At 43.4% G+C, this 18,341-nt stretch overlaps 4 protein-coding genes across 7 annotated transcripts; 2 read left to right on the plus strand and 2 right to left on the minus strand.

The window, feature by feature from the left end:
- The first annotated feature begins 691 nt into the window (after nt 1-691).
- Nucleotides 692-2,699, plus strand: LOC108029371 (uncharacterized). Its single transcript, XM_017101599.3, has 2 exons — nt 692-809; nt 1,714-2,699. The coding sequence occupies exons 1-2, from the start codon at nt 714-716 to the stop codon at nt 2,638-2,640; spliced, it is 1,023 nt and encodes a 340-aa protein (XP_016957088.2). The 5' UTR covers nt 692-713; the 3' UTR covers nt 2,641-2,699.
- A 712-nt stretch (nt 2,700-3,411) lies between these two features.
- Nucleotides 3,412-10,447, minus strand: LOC108029681 (uncharacterized). 3 transcript variants are annotated; one of them, XM_017102131.3, is made up of 4 exons: nt 10,280-10,447; nt 7,011-7,230; nt 6,112-6,279; nt 3,412-6,055 (listed from the first exon to the last, which is right to left on the minus strand). In XM_017102131.3, exons 2-4 carry the CDS (start codon nt 7,066-7,068, stop codon nt 5,814-5,816), a joined length of 468 nt encoding a protein of 155 aa, XP_016957620.1. In that variant the 5' UTR covers nt 7,069-7,230; nt 10,280-10,447; the 3' UTR covers nt 3,412-5,813. The 3 variants fall into 3 exon arrangements, with proteins under 3 accessions (XP_016957620.1, XP_016957621.1, XP_050743051.1); XM_017102132.3 differs by having other exon boundaries at nt 10,245-10,447; XM_050887094.1 differs by lacking the exon at nt 10,280-10,447 and adding an exon at nt 7,787-8,041.
- Nucleotides 10,448-11,954: 1,507 nt separating this feature from the next.
- LOC108029396 (uncharacterized) lies at nt 11,955-13,048 on the minus strand. Its single transcript, XM_017101624.3, has 2 exons — nt 12,733-13,048; nt 11,955-12,682 (listed from the first exon to the last, which is right to left on the minus strand). Exons 1-2 carry the CDS (start codon nt 12,968-12,970, stop codon nt 12,465-12,467), a joined length of 456 nt encoding a protein of 151 aa, XP_016957113.1. The 5' UTR covers nt 12,971-13,048; the 3' UTR covers nt 11,955-12,464.
- Nucleotides 13,049-13,399: 351 nt separating this feature from the next.
- Nucleotides 13,400-18,335, plus strand: LOC108029560 (pre-mRNA-splicing regulator female-lethal(2)D). 2 transcript variants are annotated; one of them, XM_017101901.3, is made up of 4 exons: nt 13,400-14,074; nt 16,122-16,246; nt 16,313-16,646; nt 16,995-18,335. In XM_017101901.3, the coding sequence occupies exons 1-4, from the start codon at nt 13,759-13,761 to the stop codon at nt 17,795-17,797; spliced, it is 1,578 nt and encodes a 525-aa protein (XP_016957390.1). In that variant the 5' UTR covers nt 13,400-13,758; the 3' UTR covers nt 17,798-18,335. The 2 variants fall into 2 exon arrangements, with proteins under 2 accessions (XP_016957390.1, XP_016957391.1); XM_017101902.3 differs by having other exon boundaries at nt 13,953-15,942.
- The last annotated feature ends 6 nt before the right edge of the window (nt 18,336-18,341 follow it).

Below are 18,341 nucleotides of genomic sequence, written 5' to 3' on the forward strand. Positions count from 1 at the left end.
ATTGTCCGAGTAATCTAGTGCACTTCCAAGGAGTTCATTGACTGCCCATATACCCACGATACCTTTTGCAGAGTTTCAAGAAGCTTGCTACGTACGAATTAAAATATCTGTTAGGTGCCAGATATCCGCGATGGAAATTGCCCAACAACTCATTTAGCACTTGGCTTACGGCCGTTTAGCTAGACTTCCAACGGGTCTGTCGAGGGTGTTGCAATATTTATGGGCTCCATGAAAGTATGAATGTGATTACTCACGCCTGCGCAGGGACTGAACCTCGGCGAGTGACGATAAGTTGGTACTAGAGCCTCTTTTACGATGCTACGGGATGGGGTACAGTATTGCCGAACTGGGGCAGTGGGGACTTCGAATTAACGGAGGTACGAGAACCCCGAATCGCAGCGATACGAAGCAGAGCGTATTTGACAAGTTTATTGGGCAAACACAGCGCACCCCGACTTTTTCTTCTAACCAGTGCTTATCGAAACGACCTGCCCGGAATATGGGTATGGATACTAGCGTACTACATGTGCTGTAGGCCAAGTGCGAATTCAAGGCCTTGTAGAAATCTATTTGCACTTTTCTTGCGAAAGTAAGTTGGTGTGGTACGGCAAACTTATATTTGCGTTTGCAATCAGAAGGAGAGTGACGGTGCCTATAAAAGACCGTTCTGGGCTGCTATGCGGCATCAGTTCGACCGGATTTCGGGGTTCGTCATGTTCAAGTTGCTGCTTTGCTATTTTCTGCTCTCCGCTGAGGACGGATGGGCCTTTAACCATGGCCAGGACTTAGTGGACTTTCAAACTTACGAGGTAGGTGCTCCAGCTGTAACAGGAATACAATTACGAGAACACAGTTCCCACTACTCTGAAGAATCGATCTCTATGAGTCAAACAATCAGTTTTTATACTCACAATTATCCCAGTAAAAATGTTACGCCATTGTAAATTTTATTTAAGGTGAAGGGAGTTTAGTTCTATACATTTTACAGTTTTAATACGGACAATCATCCTAGTTAAAATGTTATCAAAGGACAAGGACATTCGTACCCTTTTTTTTTAGAGTAAGTTATATTGCATTCGGGGGAAGTTGTGCTTTTTATTTTTCGGACGGACAGACATACGGACACGGCTAGATCCTGACTAAGAATATATGTACTTTACATGGTCGCTTCCTCCTTCCTGATACATACTTTCTAACGAATGGGGTATACCCTTTACTCTACGAATAAGGGATATAAAAAGGTATAACGCCACCTAGGTTTCACGTAATGTCGCTTGCTACTGAAATCTCACAAGCAGCAACGATAGGTAATGTTTTTTCAAGCGTTTTCCCTTGCTTTTCAAAAAATGGCAATGATAAATATTACGGTTTCTTTGCATTCTATGTGCTGGCTAAGTAAATATGCTCAGGGTCACTGTCTGCCAACCAAAAAAATTCTAAACGCAAGTCGACCTTTTAAACAATTATGTGTCCATCTGAGTAAGTTCTGTTCGTCTTTAAAGGCAGTCTTAGACTTTTTACTTCATTCTCGTACACTGCTACCCTAAGAAGATTATCAGCGCTCTACGAACCGACCGCACATGGCAGGAATCTATGGCATCTTTCTTTTGCGTGCTTTGCTTTCTTTTGGGAATGCATAAGAAATGTAGTAGGCCCCGTTTTATTTGATCCGGCATGATGTAAATATATGTATGACTTTCTTTCCGCTTTTAGACAACATTCAACAAGGAGTATGCGTCGACCTCAGCGCGCAACTTTGCCAATTACTACTTCATCTACAACCGCAACCAGGTGGCTCAGCACAATGCCCAGGCGGACCGGAATCGTACCACTTATCGCGAGGCGGTCAATCAGTTCTCGGACATTCGCTTGATCCAGTTCGCAGCCCTTCTGCCCCAGGCCTTATCCACGGTGTCGTCGGCGGCCAGTGACCCACCCACCACCCAAACGGCAGCCGCCTCCTACGATATCATCACGGACTTCGGACTGACCGTAGCAGTGGAGGACCAAGGAGTTAACTGCAGCAGCAGTTGGGCCTACGCCACCGCCAAGGCCGTGGAGATTTTGAATGCTGTGCAAACGGCTAATCCACTGCCCTCCTCCTTGTCCGCCCAGCAACTGCTCGATTGCGCGGGAATGGGCTCCGGATGCAGCACACAGACACCCCTGGCTGCCCTGAACTACCTCACCCAGCTGACGGATGCGTATTTGTATCCGGAGGTGGACTACCCCAATAACAACACACTAAAAACTCCGGGAATGTGCCAGCCTCCCTCCTCAGTGTCAGTGGGTGTGAAGTTAGCCAGCTACTCCGCAGTAGCCGACAACGATGACGCCGCTGTAATGCGTTACGTATCGAACGGGTTTCCTGTAATCGTGGAGTACAATCCGGCAACCTTCGGCTTTATGCAATACTCCAGTGGGGTGTACGTGCAGGAGGCGAAGGCCCTGACCAACCCCAAGAGCTCACAGTTCTTGGTGGTCGTGGGCTACGATCACGACGCGGACTCCAATTTGGACTTCTGGCGGTGCCTGAACTCCTTCGGAGATACGTGGGGCGAGGAAGGTTATATCAGAATCGTGCGCAGGTCCAACCAGCCCATTGCCAAGAATGCTTTCTTCCCCAGTGCACTGGCCTAGAGAGAAGGCTTTTCCACACTTAAAATAAACATACTTAAAATAAACAACTTGTTACGATATTCAACCGTGCACAATGGTATCCCCTAGTTTTAGTGGTAAGACAAAAGTTATGTTGGTTTCGTCAATAACTAATCATTGACAAGAGCAAGTTTTGACTTAAAGATTTCGTGGAAGGGTTTATGGGATCAAAAATTATCTATCTCTCAAAATAATTTCTTGGGTGGCAATCCAGGGGCTGTAGGGCGGATGGCCGGTCAAAAAGGTTCTGGTTCGAGCTTATGTGTGAGAGCCCGCATTGTCATGGTGCACAATGACCCGTCGAGTGCTTTCTGATGTTACATAATGACAATCCAAACGTGAATCTCAGGGTCCGAAATTTCGTGGCGAAACTTTACTGTTTTGATCCCTGGTCCTTGAACTCCTCCACGTCGCCATTCGCCTCTTTGGTTCATCAACACTGGCTTCCCGATCTCGTTTGACAATTCTGTCACAGATCTATCTACTTTCTTAATATAAGAACTAAAGGAACAACTAGCTAAATCTATTATATTCAGATGAAATACTTTAAATTTTAGAACCCGAACGAAGTGTTCGTATTAGTGAAAAGCATTTTAGGATTGGCAATCCATAAATCCATTGCTTAGCAAACAACTGACCACATTTAAAGTATTTAGTATTTAAAGCTGTTGGAAAGATAATTATAAATGGATGAGATAAATACCCTTGTATTTTTATTAAATTTGGTTTTGTATTTGTTGTGAAAGCTTATAGCTTTTTGTCTCCATTTATTGAATTTACCTTTTTATTTAGTTTATTTATTGATTTTTCATCTACAAGCGGAGCTTTACAGACTTAAATGCTAAAAATTAACAAGTTCACTTTATTCACTTTTCTGTTTTTATCATTATTTTCTGCTCATGAAATTTATTCTATTATCTCTGCTGTGTTTTTCTTTTGTCATTTTCTTGCATAATAAATAATTTTCCCATTCTGTTGCTACACGTGTTGCTGTGATATAAAAACGAAGGAAAATTATATTGATATATATTTAGGTATTATAGGTAGGTTATAGAATATTCGACTCAGCCAGCGCAGACAAAAGCTTTTTGGTGTGTGTATTTTTTTTATAGATTTCTTCCCTTTTTGCTTATCCATACATTTTTTAAGTTTCAGTAACTTGTTTGAAATCTTGTCATTATTAATCTTCTCATTTTTATATTTCAGTTGCATTAAATAATTTGAAGTATAAGTATGTATGTACGTTGTGTTTGCATTTTCTTTTAGTTTAGTTTATATTTAGAATGTCTTCCCGTCACTTGTGAAGCAAAGCTCAATGATATGATCCACGCTAAAATGTGTTTTAACTCTTTCTTTATTATTTTCAAACATTTGCAGTTTATAAAGGTTGGCGTGATCTTGTGTTATTTCAGTATTTTTGGATGTGCTTGATTTGCAATATTTTTGCGATACTTTCTTGAAAATTTAATTTCGATGAACACAAAATTTAAATAATTATTTAGTTATGGTATCTTAAGTACTCTGACTAGTTACAGATTATTGATCTCAAATTGTCGTTTTTCATTGTAATATTTTTTGTTTTTTTTTTCTATTACGGTACAACGGCTAGTGTTTGTTATTCATTTTATAAATTAAAATTAGTTAGGTTTATCTACATATGCTCTCGCTTTTCTCTGTTGTTATCTCATTATCTTTCCATATAATTCTTAAATAAACAATTTTATATAGTTTATGCAATTCTTCATATATATGTCTTTTTCTACACAAAATGATGTGTTTGTAACTGTTTTATATGTTGGCTAGTGTTTCTCTTTTTATTATCCTGCCATGCTCTGTGTTGACTGTACCTTGGTTTGTGTTAGCGTTGTTTTGGGGCACAAATCAAAATGTGTACGCACTTTCCGTCTAAAGTATTAGGAAGATTCATGTATATCAGCCATGTTTTCGTTTTCACTACCGCCTGACGGAAGTCGAACGCATGTGAAAATATAATCGGGATCATAGCTGAAAAGTATGTATTGGTTTAATTCGTATGAAGCTTATAATGGACAAATTGTATACTCCTTCTGGAGGTATTAATTTACGGATTCTCGTTTGTTTTGCAAATAGTCTTATCTTAATTTATTTACTTCGTATAAATTTTAATAAGTTTTTCTAATTTAAATCTTCTTGATCAATTTCCTGGTTTCAAATGAGTTATGAATACACATCATTGCAAATTCTTTGCCGTAAAGATAGATGTTAATCCTTAGAATTTGCACTAATAGGCTTCATAATGGGTTTGCCTTTAAGGTTTGCCCTACCCCATTTATTGTTTTGAGTTACATAATAACTGGGAAACAAGTTTGGAAAGAAAACAAGAGTAATGGCTCGTTTAGTACATGTTAAGCTCCTAAATACACATAATTTAAAAAAAATCAAATGCGGTAAAAGCGCTTCAAAAGAATAGAATTTCGGCATTCTACACCACAAAACCGAATTGTTGCAGGGGCACTGCTTCGTGGGGCACTGCTTCGTGGGGCTTGTCTCTCAGGATTTACCTCCATTGTAAACGTATTAGGCAAAAATATGGGTAAAGTGCAACCACAAACAACGAAAAAATGAAAATGTTGAAAGTTTTCGGGTTGTACTAAGGCTGTTACCCAAAGTCAACAAGCATGGAACAGGGATGCAGCTATTTTTTCCGATTTAATGCACGGGTGGTAAATCTGCCTCAGAATCAAAGGTGTTTCTGCATCATGACAAACATCATTTTCGGTTGTGACTTATGCAATGAACAAACCAGTGATCTGTACTGTTTATTTAGTTTTTTTGGGGCAAACTTTTTTCTTTTCTAGGCGGAGACATTTACTGGCAGTTTTTTGTATTGTTAAATTAACAAAAGCTTAAACATTTTTTATTTGTTACTGCCCCAAAAAGTTCGATCACCTTCTTGTTTATATCCTGTTCTATAGTGTGTGTGTGAACCCATGAAAAAGGTTAATCAAATTTCCATGTTATTATTACTTTTACGCTTACGACCAAATTAAATTGAACATTAAAGTAAATTATGCAACTAATGAGCATCGATTGCGGATTTGAAACGAAAACCACCTAAAACAAGGTCAAAAACGATAAGTACAGTGAACTCAGTGAAGTGGTAGTTCGAGCTCAATTTACGAGCTCTGGAATCGTATTGTGTGCCTTGAGTTCAGCAGGAGTGTAAGTCCGGCGACGAAGACAAGGGGCAGCATCATCCACTTGGCGAGAGGTGAGTTGGCTCCGTTGCACAGATCCTTGGTGCAGGAGCAGTAGATGGCAGCCACGTCGTGGGTTCCCGAGCGCCTCACGCACTTGGTGTCAGTGTGTTCATCTGGGATGTATCCGCAGCCTCTTACGATCCGGGTCTTCCCGTAAACTGTGGAGAAAGTCACGGTGAGTAGGCAAATTGCTGGCTGCCTGGTAGCAACTTACTCTTCTGAACGGTTTTGCGGCACAGGGTGGGCTTGTACTTGTCCTTGAGGTGCTCCAGAGGCTCTTGTTTGCTGCAGTTCACCTCTCCAATGGAGTACGGCTCGAAGGGATCGCCGCATCGGGGATCGAACTCGCTGTTGCAGTCATAGCACATCAGGGCAGTAGTCACTGCAAAAGGTAGATAGAAGAACCCGCCGATGGGATCACACATACAAGAAATAGTACAGTAAAGTGGCAGCAGGAACCAGCTTCGTGTTTAAAAAATTGAGTGCGATGTCCGGAACTACGATCTTAATGTCTAGCAATCTCATAGCTACTGCCGAAAAAGCGTAGTTTTTACTTCACAAATGTTTTACGAGGGGCATTATGATTACGTAATATATGAACTGCACCGTGCTTACTACTTAGTAATCTGCAAAGTGTGGCTAATTTGCCCAAACGGCGAAGGTATTGATGGTATCTACCTTGTCGATTTAAGAAAACTAACCCCAAGCAATTTGTTCTGTGGAGATTTTTCTCTGATCAGGGCTATTCATAGGGCGATTTCATTGTATAGCGAACTATTCTGGTATCTACAAAAATATTTTTATGATTTGTTCTCATATAATAACCACACTTCGTTGGAATTTTGTTTTTGAAACCAAGAGTGCAGATACTGGAGGGAACAGGGTTGTACTGATGCCCAACACATTACGAGCGATGGCCTCAACAATATTCAGTTTGGGGACTCGGCCGCGCCACGACCACTTTCCCCGGTCCATGGTATCGCGGCGTACTGCCTTCCGAAAGCGTGTTTACACAAAGCCAAATGTCAGGGCTCGGACCTGCGTCGGTGGGTGCTTGTGTGATGTGGGGTCCGGGTGTTTTCGCGTTGCATAAACCGCGGGGCTTTGGCTTACCTTGTATGCAGCAGAGCACGCCCAGCAGCAACATCGTCTTTTCCATGAACGGCGACATTCTGAGTGCACCTGGGGTATAGTGGTATTCGATCGGTTTAGCTTGGCTTCTGTGAATCACGCTCCTTGTCCGGCGGCTGGAGCAACAATTCGATTCCTGGCGCTTTGGTTTCGCTTTCTCTGGGCAGTCTGCGAGCCGTCGATGCTACATTAGCATGCTAGCCTGGAAGGTGCGGCGGAGAAGCGAGAGAGGGTTAAAGTAATTCAGGAAATGCATTGCCGAACACCCGCGGACGACTAGCGAAAACGTTACACATAATTCGACTGCGTGGAAAGTGAAAATCGCAGAGCAAAAATAAACCCGGAGGGGCGGGGAGGAGAAAACAAATCGAGTGCAGTCCGAGGGCGGGAAGGGGACGCAGGGAGACGGCGCAGTGCAACCAGCGCGCTCTCTCTCACCCCACACTCTGCCGCGCGGACTCTCCTTCTGCCTGATGACGCGCGCCCTCTGGCGACCCAATTAGTGGGCTTGTGGATCCCATGCGGGACCCATTCGAGTGACGAGTTACTTGGTCGGTTTTTAATTCACCACTTTTCCTTTTTGTCGGATGGACTGCCCATTTAATTGGTTTGCAATGATTGCTCAAACGCTGTGCCAGCGCACCCTTCCTTTCGGCCCAACAGGCAATTGGTTTTCCAGCAGCACTACCAGTTTTTTGTGGGCGGTGGGTAACTGCCAACGGCTGTCGGTAGCGAGGTGACAAATTACCTGTACGTACCTCCCATTAAGTCTTCGGTTTTCCACCGCTCGCGGGCCTTTTATAGTTTGGCCAGTCCTTGCCATTGCGGCAAAGGGTTTTGGGCCTCCCAGGACAAGGGTTTATCTATTTTGACTTTTCATACATATTTGTCAAGAGAAAAGGCTTTGTTGGGCTACGTACTGCGTACTTGTGCATTCGACACTATTCACCTGCCTCCTACGACGCATTTTGGTAGAATCGGAACAATTTGATAGGTACATCAAGTCATCTTCGTTGCTGACTTTTCAATTAAAAGCAAGGAAGAACGCTTTGGTCGAGAGCCTCGACTAAGCCGCAGAGGGATACTGTAAAGCGCCACCTACCCGCTACTTCAGAATATAGTATGCGGGCGCAGACAGATTAGAGCCTTTTGGCTCTTTGGCTTGACCAACTTTTTGTAGGTCAATCGATGGGTATGGATGAGACAAATACATTCCAGTTAAAATTTTGTTTCGAGCATTAAAACTCCAGCCGCCACAGTTGTTCTCGGATAGACTCGGCCAGTGATCCTGATCGTCAAAATATAACTTTATGGGGTCGGAAACGCTCGCTTCATCCGTTACATTACGATAGTATCTGCATTCTCTAATTAAAGTGTTTTTCTTGACTAACGTGGCGACCCCTGCTACGACTTCGTGAGAACATAAGTAGGTCACTTTCGGAACACAAGTAATTAGATTGTCAGTCTATTTCCGGGACCCCTGCAGCTCCATTAGACATTTCGGCCCCACTGCAACCACAACCCCATTGCCAGCCCTTTATGGCACGTAATCGGGAAAAGTGCAATGCACCGAAGCCTTAGCTCGATTCCAGAGCACTGCCCGCTTCAAATTGTAGAGAGCCGAGAAGGGGAAAAACAAAGTGGGCGTTCAGATCAGCATGACGAGCATCACGCTACGCCACGCCGTAACCAAAATCAGGGTTTCTGGCACACAAACTCAGGTATCGAAGGAGGCTCCTTAGAGGAGGACGGCTGAAAACCGAGCAAATGGAAAGCCAATCAATATGGTAGTCAAGGGGCCGCTGTCATGTCGGCCACTCAGTCCCAACGAAACGGGGTTGTTGTCGGACGACGGACGGGCAAGCACGAAGAGTTGCAATCGACAGGCTGTATGTGGATATGTGTGGATATTTGTGGCTATGTGGTACGTAACTCGGGGGATGGCTTGATTGAGTGGGACTGTTTCAAGATAGTTCCCCGTCAGCATTTGATGTTCAGCTGCACTTTGCAGAACAGGAGGCCCCATGCTTCTCTCCTCGGAAAATTCAATAACTGACCCAGTTCAGGCCCTGTCCTAGCCCACTTTCTTCACTACACTTCCATTCCCCTCTTTTCTGTTATCAACTGTCCCCGTCTTTTGGCGTTTCCTCCGGGAAATGTTTGAGCTCACATCCTGGCAGTGGGCTTTCCCCGAGCTGGCTCTGTTTGTTGTTATGTAATAGACAACTGGCAGAAGCACGAATCTGGCATATCGATTTAGCCATTAAAAAATAGAAAGAACAAAAAGCGGAGCAGCGAGGTGGCATAAATGGTCGCCCAGGTAAAATTATTAGGGGTTGGGTGTACTCTTGTTGTGTAACACCGTCGAAGGCCTCGGGATAATGGACTCCTAGTCATAGAGCCAAGCTTATGAGATGGCTACCGTGAACTTAGCCAAGTTTATTGGCCATTTCACTTTTATTTGAGCCTTTCTGCCATAGAGAACTACTCAGTTTTCCTCGATTTGCTTATAGTCCATTCTCCTTTGAACCACTCGAAGTTTGAGTTTGTTTTGTAATCACTCAAGCACTTTGTTCTCCGTTATTTTGGAGTCACTTTTCACTTTTAAGTTGGCAGTTATATAATACCAGACCCCACGCATATTGTCTGTGCTTTTCCATAAAGACTTTCTTTGGAAGTTTTCTTTTATTTATTTACGTAAGAGTGGAGACATTTGGAATTTCCCTGGCGTTCGAACTATTTCAAGCTGATGACACCAAAGTGGAATAAAAACCCCCGAAATGAAAAGCGAAAAGAAAGTGGGGCGTCGGGGAAAGGGCTCAGCAAATGGGTGGGGGAGGTATCCGCGCGAAGAATGTGGTAAAAGGGGTGGTCTGTGGGCTAAGGGGTGGAAAGTTGTGGGTGAAGGGTTCCGGCGGGTGGTCCGATTTAAGTGCGATTTCAGTGCAAATTCTCTCGCAAGGACGAAGCACAAAGTCAAAGCGACCGAGAGAAACAGAGAAAGAGAGAACCCGTCACCCTGAGAATGAGAAAGAGAGAGGGTGGGCTTCCGACGAAAGAGAGGGGTGCGAGCGCCCTTCTGAGAAACCAAGCGAAAAAGTTAAATCGATAGTGAACCGCGCCACTGAATCGGGATTATCTAACACGGCGTTAGCGCCGATGGTCCCAAAACTGCGAATTCTCGCCACTTTAAACCCAGTTTGATTCCTCGGCTACCTTTAACGATGTCACGCAGTCGAACTCGGACTCACAATTTTCGGTATTATGGCCAAACGTTTACTTATTTTTTGTGGACTCTGTGATGCGATCACGCGACGCGATGCAACCCCAAACACGGTGAAATTCTTTCTGCGCGCTCTGTCGAATCCGCAGTTGTCCGCAGGCCGCTTCTGTGGCGGCCGGCGAGTTTTCCCAAAAAGTTCTCTGGAGACTTCTGCGAGAACGAGACTGCGCACCAAACCCAGACAATCCTCAAAGCTCATACATGTGTTTAATGTTGCATTCCTAACTGTTTTAGAAGTCTGTAAAAATTTAATGTAATGTAATTAAAAGGTTATACACATTTACGACACTAAAAATATATAAAAGGTTTTTCACCGTTCCACTGTGGTGACCTGCTCAAAAACGCTGTCAAAATGTTGTTAGGGTTTTAAAATTGTTTGAATTGCAACACTAAAAACAAATGGATTCCACATGCAATCAAAGATAAAAAGTAATATATGATGATTAGTTCTTCCACTACTGGTTTTACGATTACGTATGAGCTAAGTTTGCGTTTCAAAATAGAATTCTAGCCAATAGGAAACAGCAGCATTTTTGTGCATATTTGAAAATGGTATAATGGCGCCAAAGATTCTTATAAGTACATGAACGAATGGGAGCTATGCGATTAACAAATTCTTCGCATGTACCAAAGCAATGTTTTTTAGTGACCGAAGATTTCAAAGTTCACCCGCAATGCATATGACATGGTCATACTATTGGCCGCGAAAAATTTGACAAATTTAAAAAAAAGAAAATGGTGCACAAATAAACAAATTAGCGCCCAGCATCCTGGCAATGGGTACTGATGTCCCCTCCAGCTGTCCCTTAGCGGGCGGCCTTTTTCCTCCTCCCTATCAAAGCCAGCGCGTCCTACCGACTGGAATTCCGGTTAATCTGTCGTCGTTCCAGATGTACACGGAGCTCTGAACCAAAAGGTCATTGAGGGCACCACAATTGATTTAAACAGCAACACATTGTGGCACAGGATGGTCTTGCTCGTCGGCTTCACAACCAGTTTAGCTTCCGAAGCCTAGCTCGATATGTTACTGCTCTTTTTGCTGTGTGCTGATTCCGGCCGCTTGTCCAAGATCAAGCCCAAGTACTGCTCCTGGGGGGATTGTGGGGTAAGGATGTCGTGAAGCTCCACCCTAGAAAAGATCTGATCTCTCAAAGTGAAACTTCGTTGTTGCGAGTTTCATCAATTTATATATATATTTCACCTATTTGTCCACTTGCCCCCAGAGTCAAGAATTTCCTGTGATCCTTGACGCTTCGAAACGGTAAGAGAAGTTCACAAGGAAGGCAGTGTCGGCGAATGTGCCCGGCTCTTTAGGACATGGCAGGTCAATAGTAAACAGGCTATACAAAACGGGACAGAGAACGTTTCCTTGGGGAACGCCCTCGCTTGATCAAGCATCTACGACTTTCAACATATTTGTTTACCCGCAGGATAAAAAATCTCCTTAAATTGTTGACTTGTTGATAACTCGAAATTGTAAAATACACATAAACGGAGATTATTCCAAAATGTTTTCTGACCATCTCAATTCTTTAATGCGCTGAAATATTACAAATTAAGTTATTTTTGGCCAACGTGTCACACCACACAGTACTTTTTCTTTAAGGTATTTTTGCCGTTTCTGTAAATTGTACTAAAATATATGGATTTTTACCCACTTTTATTTTATTTCTACATCGTTAATAAGTAAGCTTTTTATAAATATTAATATGACAGTGTAAGAAATGTAAAAGCACCACAGTCGAGTCACTCGAGTGCTTCGACTATCCATATATAGTCTTACCGATTTAAAAATCGGAGATGAGGGTACTGGGGGTTAAGGGTCAGCTTGAGAGAGAAGCTAGTAACGATGCCAGTGTTCCGAAGTTGCAGGGCGCCTGTTACTTTTTAATGAATTAATGTAAAAAAGTCCTATTTCGACTGCAGTTCTCGGGAATCCCTGAAATGCGCATGCACAATCACAAGGTTCTATCTCTTATAATTTCTTAGATTTTGACGCTAGTGATCTTATCAAGAATACTTGCATGTACCTATTTTAAAGGGTCCTAAAGGAATTCTGCCTATACATACACTTATTTTGCAATGTACCCTTTTACCTTACGATTACCAAGTACAGCAACGGCGACCGAATGTAAGCATTATGCTGCTTTTATTCAACTCTTAATTGCTGTCATTACTTTGGTCCAGAAGGCTTGAACTTCGGGATCCTGCATTAGAGTGCGTTTTTTAACGTTCAACACCATGTTCAGAATGTCTGCGTTTTTGCAACAGTCCCGTCTTACGGATTTGGCGTCCGTCGCCTCCAGAGAAATACCCTCTTGTTCCTGTTCATCCAGATCCGGCTCCGCGGCCGGACTGCCGAGTTGTCCCACTAAAAACCAATATGCTAATGTTATGCTTACACAAAACGTAGAATACCACCTTTTTTGCTCTTTGATGCCTCCGTTTTGGGTTTTTCTGTGCGCTTTTGATTGGTTTTTCGAGGCTTGGAATCATCTTTTCCCTTGCAGCGCTTCGAATTCGCAGTACTCGGCAATAGCTCTGTGCTGTCGACGGAATTTTCTGCGTCCTGTTGCAAGCGCCGCTTGACATGCAAATTCAAACGTTCTCTAATGTTCGGCTGTTCCACTTTAACTTGAACATGCGAGGATTCTGCCATATTTTTCGTTTTTAAAACAAAACAATTTCCATTCAGTCGATCAGTGTGACCCCTTACAGGCCTGTAAAAATAGGTCAACTATAGCTAAAATAGCGAATTTAAAATGCCATATTCCCACTGATTGATTTCGATTCTGTTTTGTTTTGAAGCACTACTAAAATTATTTGAGTTCTTGACAAATTATTTCGAGTTCTTTAACATATCCGCTTGTTATTGGCATGAAATAAGTCATCTTATTTCTACCACCTTATGACTACCTTGGGCAAGATGCAAGACGCAGCCTCTTTGTATCGTTAGTAAACTCCAGCTAGCGTATATACTTTACAGAACCCAGATTGTGCCATCGCTAGAATATATCGGAGTTCCGAACCCAGAGGTGCATTCTTAAATAATGGCAAATCTGGTATTTTCCAGCTCCGCCATGTTGGATTCAGCACACAGTTATCAGAAGCAATCGAGAAATCTCTTCGCAGCGTTGAAAAAATAGGCAATTACGTCTTAAAAGCTTGCCCATTCTACCAAAAACATACGTAAAGTGTGAAGTAAAGGACAAACCAGCGATCTATCATTAATTGAGGGCCAAGCGATCGCGAAAAACACGCGAAATCGACGTTTTGCAAAACGTTCGCAATACGCGTCGCCATTGGTGTGTGCGAGTGTGCGTGTGAGTGGGGGAGTATTGGTGAGAGCGTCTGTGTGTATGTGCGAGCGAGCGGCCCCTATGAAAGTTAACAACAACAACGCCAGCAAAGGACCCACAACAACAACAGCGTTTTAATTTTCTAATAATGAGTGTCGCTGCAATGACTATGGACGATCAAAGACCCTTGATGAACAGTTACGATAAAATGCCCCCGACCAAATACGAGCAAAACCTAAATATCCTAAGCAGCAGCCAAACTAGCGGAGTCAGTGGCGGCCCCGCCTCCCCAACGCCCACGGGCCTGGAGGACACGTCGTCACACCATCACCATCATCACCTTCCGCACCATCATCACCATCAGGAGCAGCAACACTTGCAGCAGCAACAGCAGCAGCAGCAACACGCAGCAGCTGTTGCAGAGGCTGTTGCAGCCGCCGAACAGCGACAACGCTTGCTCGAAGGTATTTTGCACATTTTGGTACACTGCTATCTGATCAGAGATCTGATCTGTATAATACCCCTTTATACATACATACTCTTTCAAACCCAAAAACCACGATTCAAAGTGTCAACTCTGTGTAAATTGAATGAACGAAGCCACAGAAAACCTGGTTTATTTAGTTTACTTCTCTCCCCCTCCACTTGGGTTTTTGTGTCACTGAATTTGTTTATGAAAAACACTCGGAAAAGAACTCAACGTACATCATTATGTGAATCGAATCGAAGCGAACACTCTCTTTACGAACAATCTTTCAGCGGCGTTTTGGTTATGGCTTGAGTTATTTTTTTATACACCTCCGCAGCAAAGTTCCATGCAGTGAAAGTGCTTTAAAAGGACCACAAAAGAAGAAAAGTAATATAGTACCCACATATGAACTAAGAGAAAAGGCAAAGCCTGGGAAAGTTACAAAGTGCTTACAAAGTGTTGTGCAAAAGAACTATATAAAACATCATTTGATAATCAATAACAAAACAAATTGAAACAATCAAAACCTAGCTTGCAAACAAAGCTTAAAATAATAAAATCGTTATTGATTTCAATAAACAGTAACAGGAGGTTTTCATAAATATAATACAAGTAATCTAAAGATGCCACTTAAATAAAAATCCCAAGGCTAAAGCTGCTCCAGTGGGAGTTGGGATCAATCACAATCTTGAATAACCAAATGAAACACGCCTTCCAGTACTATAAAGAAGAATATCGCCAAAAATGTATATAATGTAATAACTTAAAGCGGAGGGCTCCCATTTCCTCGATTTCTCGTCTGTTCCCCGTCTTCGCGGTGTACAGTTTTCGTTTTGCGACCACTTTCCGTTTGCCTACGTGCCAGAAGAAGAAGCGTGGAGTGGTGGGGAGAGGAAGGAGAGAGCCAACGTGTCTGCGCCCCTCGCTCTGCCCCTATATACGGTCTCTCCCTGCCCCTCTCTCGCGCTCCCACCTCGTTGCGCTAGAATAAAATTGTAACTAACCGAGTAATGAGTGACAGTGCACAACCAAATGAAAACAAAGTAAAGTGTGTTGAAAAGTGAATGCCGAAGCTTAGCTCCGTGTGCTAAGCGACCATACTCGAAGAGGGCGCCAAAACGATTGTGTGCGTGTGAACTCGCGTTGGTAAGAGTTCAATTGACTTTTAGCGCCTAACTGGCCGCCAATCAATCAATTTACCGGCCATGTGGGACACACGCACACTCGCTGGCTTGCCTCGGCAATTAAAAATACATAATTACTCGCCTGAATAAATACAACTACAAAGTAAAGTACGTGTTTGCACAACGAATACAACAAAACGAAAATGCAAAGTCAATAAACTTTTTGTATGACAAAAGAGTGTTCGAAAATGCCGCAGAAAAAGAAAAGAGAAGGGAGAGCTTTTCAAGCCCGTACATGTACAGTGTACGTGTATACGAGAAAGCTTTCGAGAGCCCAGTGTGTGCGTCGAGTTTTTTGCAAGTGTTTTTCAAAAATATTTTCAGTTTGCCATGCCACAAAAATGTATCAACCAGTCGTCGTTGTTTCCCACAGTGTATGCAATTCCAAAAATGCCGCGAAGATTCGAATTCAATCGCCGATCAAGTTCGATGCAAATGCCAATGCAACGGCAAGAAATCAATACGAAAATAATGGCAGGTGTGGTTGTTCAAGTGTTCAAGCCAGAGATAATGCCAGAGATAACGAAGAAATCGAAATCAAGATCGTGTGCAAGTTCAAGTGGTTGTGACCCTCGCATCGAATCAAAATCAATATCAATATCAGCCAGAGATTGACGACGGGATGCGGCCTTTTCCACCGACCATGTCACGAACTCACACGAATGATTGCAACGCATTGGTATGATTTCGTATTAAGTTCCACCTTAAAACAAACACTTTGCCTTGCCCACTAAGAACTTGTAAAATATGTATTAAACAATACTGTAAAGTCTCGTGCAAACCAAGAACCGAGTGGCTCTCTCAGCTTGCAACCCCTTTTCCAGATTCCAATAGCTAATCCCATCCTTCGATTCGCAGATGAGATCGATAATCTCAAACTGGAGCAGGCCCGCATGGGCCAGCAATGCGCGGATGCCCTGCGACGCGAGAAGATTCTCATGCGGCGGCTGGCCAACAAGGAGCAGGAATTCCAGGACTATGTGGTAGGCTCATCTAATCCATACCATAACTCTCCCATATTCGAATACAAATGATTTCGCCGATTACAGAGCCAGATTGCCGAGTACAAGGCCCAACAGGCGCCGACTGCCCTGGCTTTGCGCACTGCCCTTCTCGATCCGGCGGTCAACCTTCTGTTCGAACGGCTCAAAAAGGAACTGAAGGCCACCAAGGCCAAGCTGGAGGAGACCCAGAATGAGCTGTCCGCCTGGAAGTTCACACCGGACTCCAACACCGGCAAGCGCCTGATGGCCAAGTGCCGTTTGCTCTATCAGGAGAACGAGGAGCTGGGCAAGATGACCTCCAATGGCAGACTGGCCAAGCTGGAGACCGAACTGGCGATGCAGAAAAGCTTCAGCGAGGAGGTCAAGAAGTCGCAGTCGGGTAAGTTACTTGCAATTGGTTCATGTAATGCTAATTACTGGGATGGAAGAACAAGTAGGGGCGAACGAGCACCAGAAGAGTGTACGCAGGGTAGTACTATACATAGCCCTGAATTTAAAATCAGCTGTGAAAATACAATTGTAACGTAGTATACAGCATTCAAAAGATATCGATAAACTAAGAAGATTGCATACAAATACCTTAGAATACTTTCAATTGGTTTGGAAGAAAGAGCAACGACATAGAAAAATAATAATTAAGCGAGATAGAAGCATTAAGAGGACAAACATCACTATTTACCCAAAACCAACAGATACAATTGACTAATAAGAACACCTTAATTCGCAGAGCTGGACGACTTCCTACAAGAGCTGGACGAAGACGTGGAAGGTATGCAGAGCACCATTCTGTTTCTACAGCAAGAACTGAAGACTACTCGCGATCGCATCCAGACATTGGAGAAAGAGAACGCCCAGCTGAAGCAGATAAGCACCAAGGATGAGGTCGTGACACCGACGCAAGCGACCAACGGCAATGGTGCCACCAGCCAGACGACAAGCAAACTAGAAACCATCGATGAGAACGCCTGCCTGGCGAGCATCCCATCAAATTCAGACTGTTACAATGGCAACGCTAACAACGAACAGATCGTGGCCGTGCCACAGATACAACTGGCGGACGATAGCAGCAATAGCAACGGGAATGCGGCGCGACTAGCCCGCAAGCGAAACTATCAGGAGGAAGAGATGCCAGCAATAGTGGTGCCCATAACAACGCCAGTGGGCAACACTGTCCAGGAACCGCCGCAAATAAGGGAAGTTACCGCCCCTCGTACTCTGCCGCCCAAAAAGTCCAAGCTGCGAGGCATAGCCACGCGACGCAACTCGCAGCTTGAAGAAGAACATCAGCCCCTGAAGACGCCATTGGCCGTGCCGCTGGTCCTGGACAATGCCGTGGCCGGAATGGCCAGTGAAGAGGCAGCTGCTGCTGCGGTGGCGACCAGCAACAACGCGGAAACGGGAGTGGTGGCTGGAGCTCCAATCGAGGCAAGCGATCCAGCTGCTCCTGCGGCACCGGCACGGATAGTGACCCGACGCCGGTCAGTCCGTATGCAGCAGAACGGCAGCGGAGCGGTCGACTACTCCACCTAAACGTTGTCGGTCCTTTTTTAAAAAAGGGTGCACTCTTTATAAGTTCGTCATATTGATCGTCAATTCCTGACGTTTACTTTTGTGAATTGAGATTTAAAAACCGAAACAGACTTTATTTTATAACTCTAACCTATCATATTAGATTCCTTTATTTTTTACATGTCTTGTAAAATACGTTTATAATTTTGTTTGCATGCAGAATAGGCATACTTATTACGCGAATTAATTAGAAATCACTGCAATACATACGAAATACAATTATGTAGACCAGTGTACCATTACAGCCCACATGTATGGTCGATCTGAACGATAATTATAAACCTGATAACCTATTTATGTTTTTAAAAAACCTCGGCATCTACGGAAAAGCTGAAAAACGAAACTTCGACAAAAGAGAAAAAAAAATCGTCATTTAGCTAAATTAGATTTTAATTATCAACGTAAGGCCTTTTTGTAAAACGATGAAAGTTGTGTATAATAATATAAACTTCTGTTAAAATAAATTGTTAAGCATAACAAATATTTGAAATAACCAGAATACTTT

Source organism: Drosophila biarmipes, chromosome 2R (assembly GCF_025231255.1).
Source record: "Drosophila biarmipes strain raj3 chromosome 2R, RU_DBia_V1.1, whole genome shotgun sequence".
NCBI lineage: Eukaryota > Metazoa > Arthropoda > Insecta > Diptera > Drosophilidae > Drosophila > Drosophila biarmipes.

Bases quoted from the DNA above. Each gene is read 5' to 3' on its own strand.
- LOC108029371 (XM_017101599.3), top strand. From the start codon at position 714: ATGTTCAAGTTGCTGCTTTGCTATTTTCTGCTCTCCGCTGAGGACGGA. The intron at 810-1,713 runs GTAGGTGCTCCA...TTCCGCTTTTAG, and splicing joins TGGACTTTCAAACTTACGAG to ACAACATTCAACAAGGAGTA.
- LOC108029681 (XM_017102131.3), bottom strand. From the start codon at position 7,068: ATGTCGCCGTTCATGGAAAAGACGATGTTGCTGCTGGGCGTGCTCTGC. The intron at 6,280-7,010 runs GTAAGCCAAAGC...TACCTTTTGCAG, and splicing joins CGTGCTCTGCTGCATACAAG to TGACTACTGCCCTGATGTGC. The intron at 6,056-6,111 runs GTAAGTTGCTAC...CTTTCTCCACAG, and splicing joins CCGCAAAACCGTTCAGAAGA to TTTACGGGAAGACCCGGATC.
- LOC108029396 (XM_017101624.3), bottom strand. From the start codon at position 12,970: ATGGCAGAATCCTCGCATGTTCAAGTTAAAGTGGAACAGCCGAACATT. The intron at 12,683-12,732 runs GTGGTATTCTAC...ATTGGTTTTTAG, and splicing joins GGCATCAAAGAGCAAAAAAG to TGGGACAACTCGGCAGTCCG.
- LOC108029560 (XM_017101901.3), top strand. From the start codon at position 13,759: ATGAGTGTCGCTGCAATGACTATGGACGATCAAAGACCCTTGATGAAC. The intron at 14,075-16,121 runs GTATTTTGCACA...TTCGATTCGCAG, and splicing joins GCGACAACGCTTGCTCGAAG to ATGAGATCGATAATCTCAAA. The intron at 16,647-16,994 runs GTAAGTTACTTG...CTTAATTCGCAG, and splicing joins GGTCAAGAAGTCGCAGTCGG to AGCTGGACGACTTCCTACAA.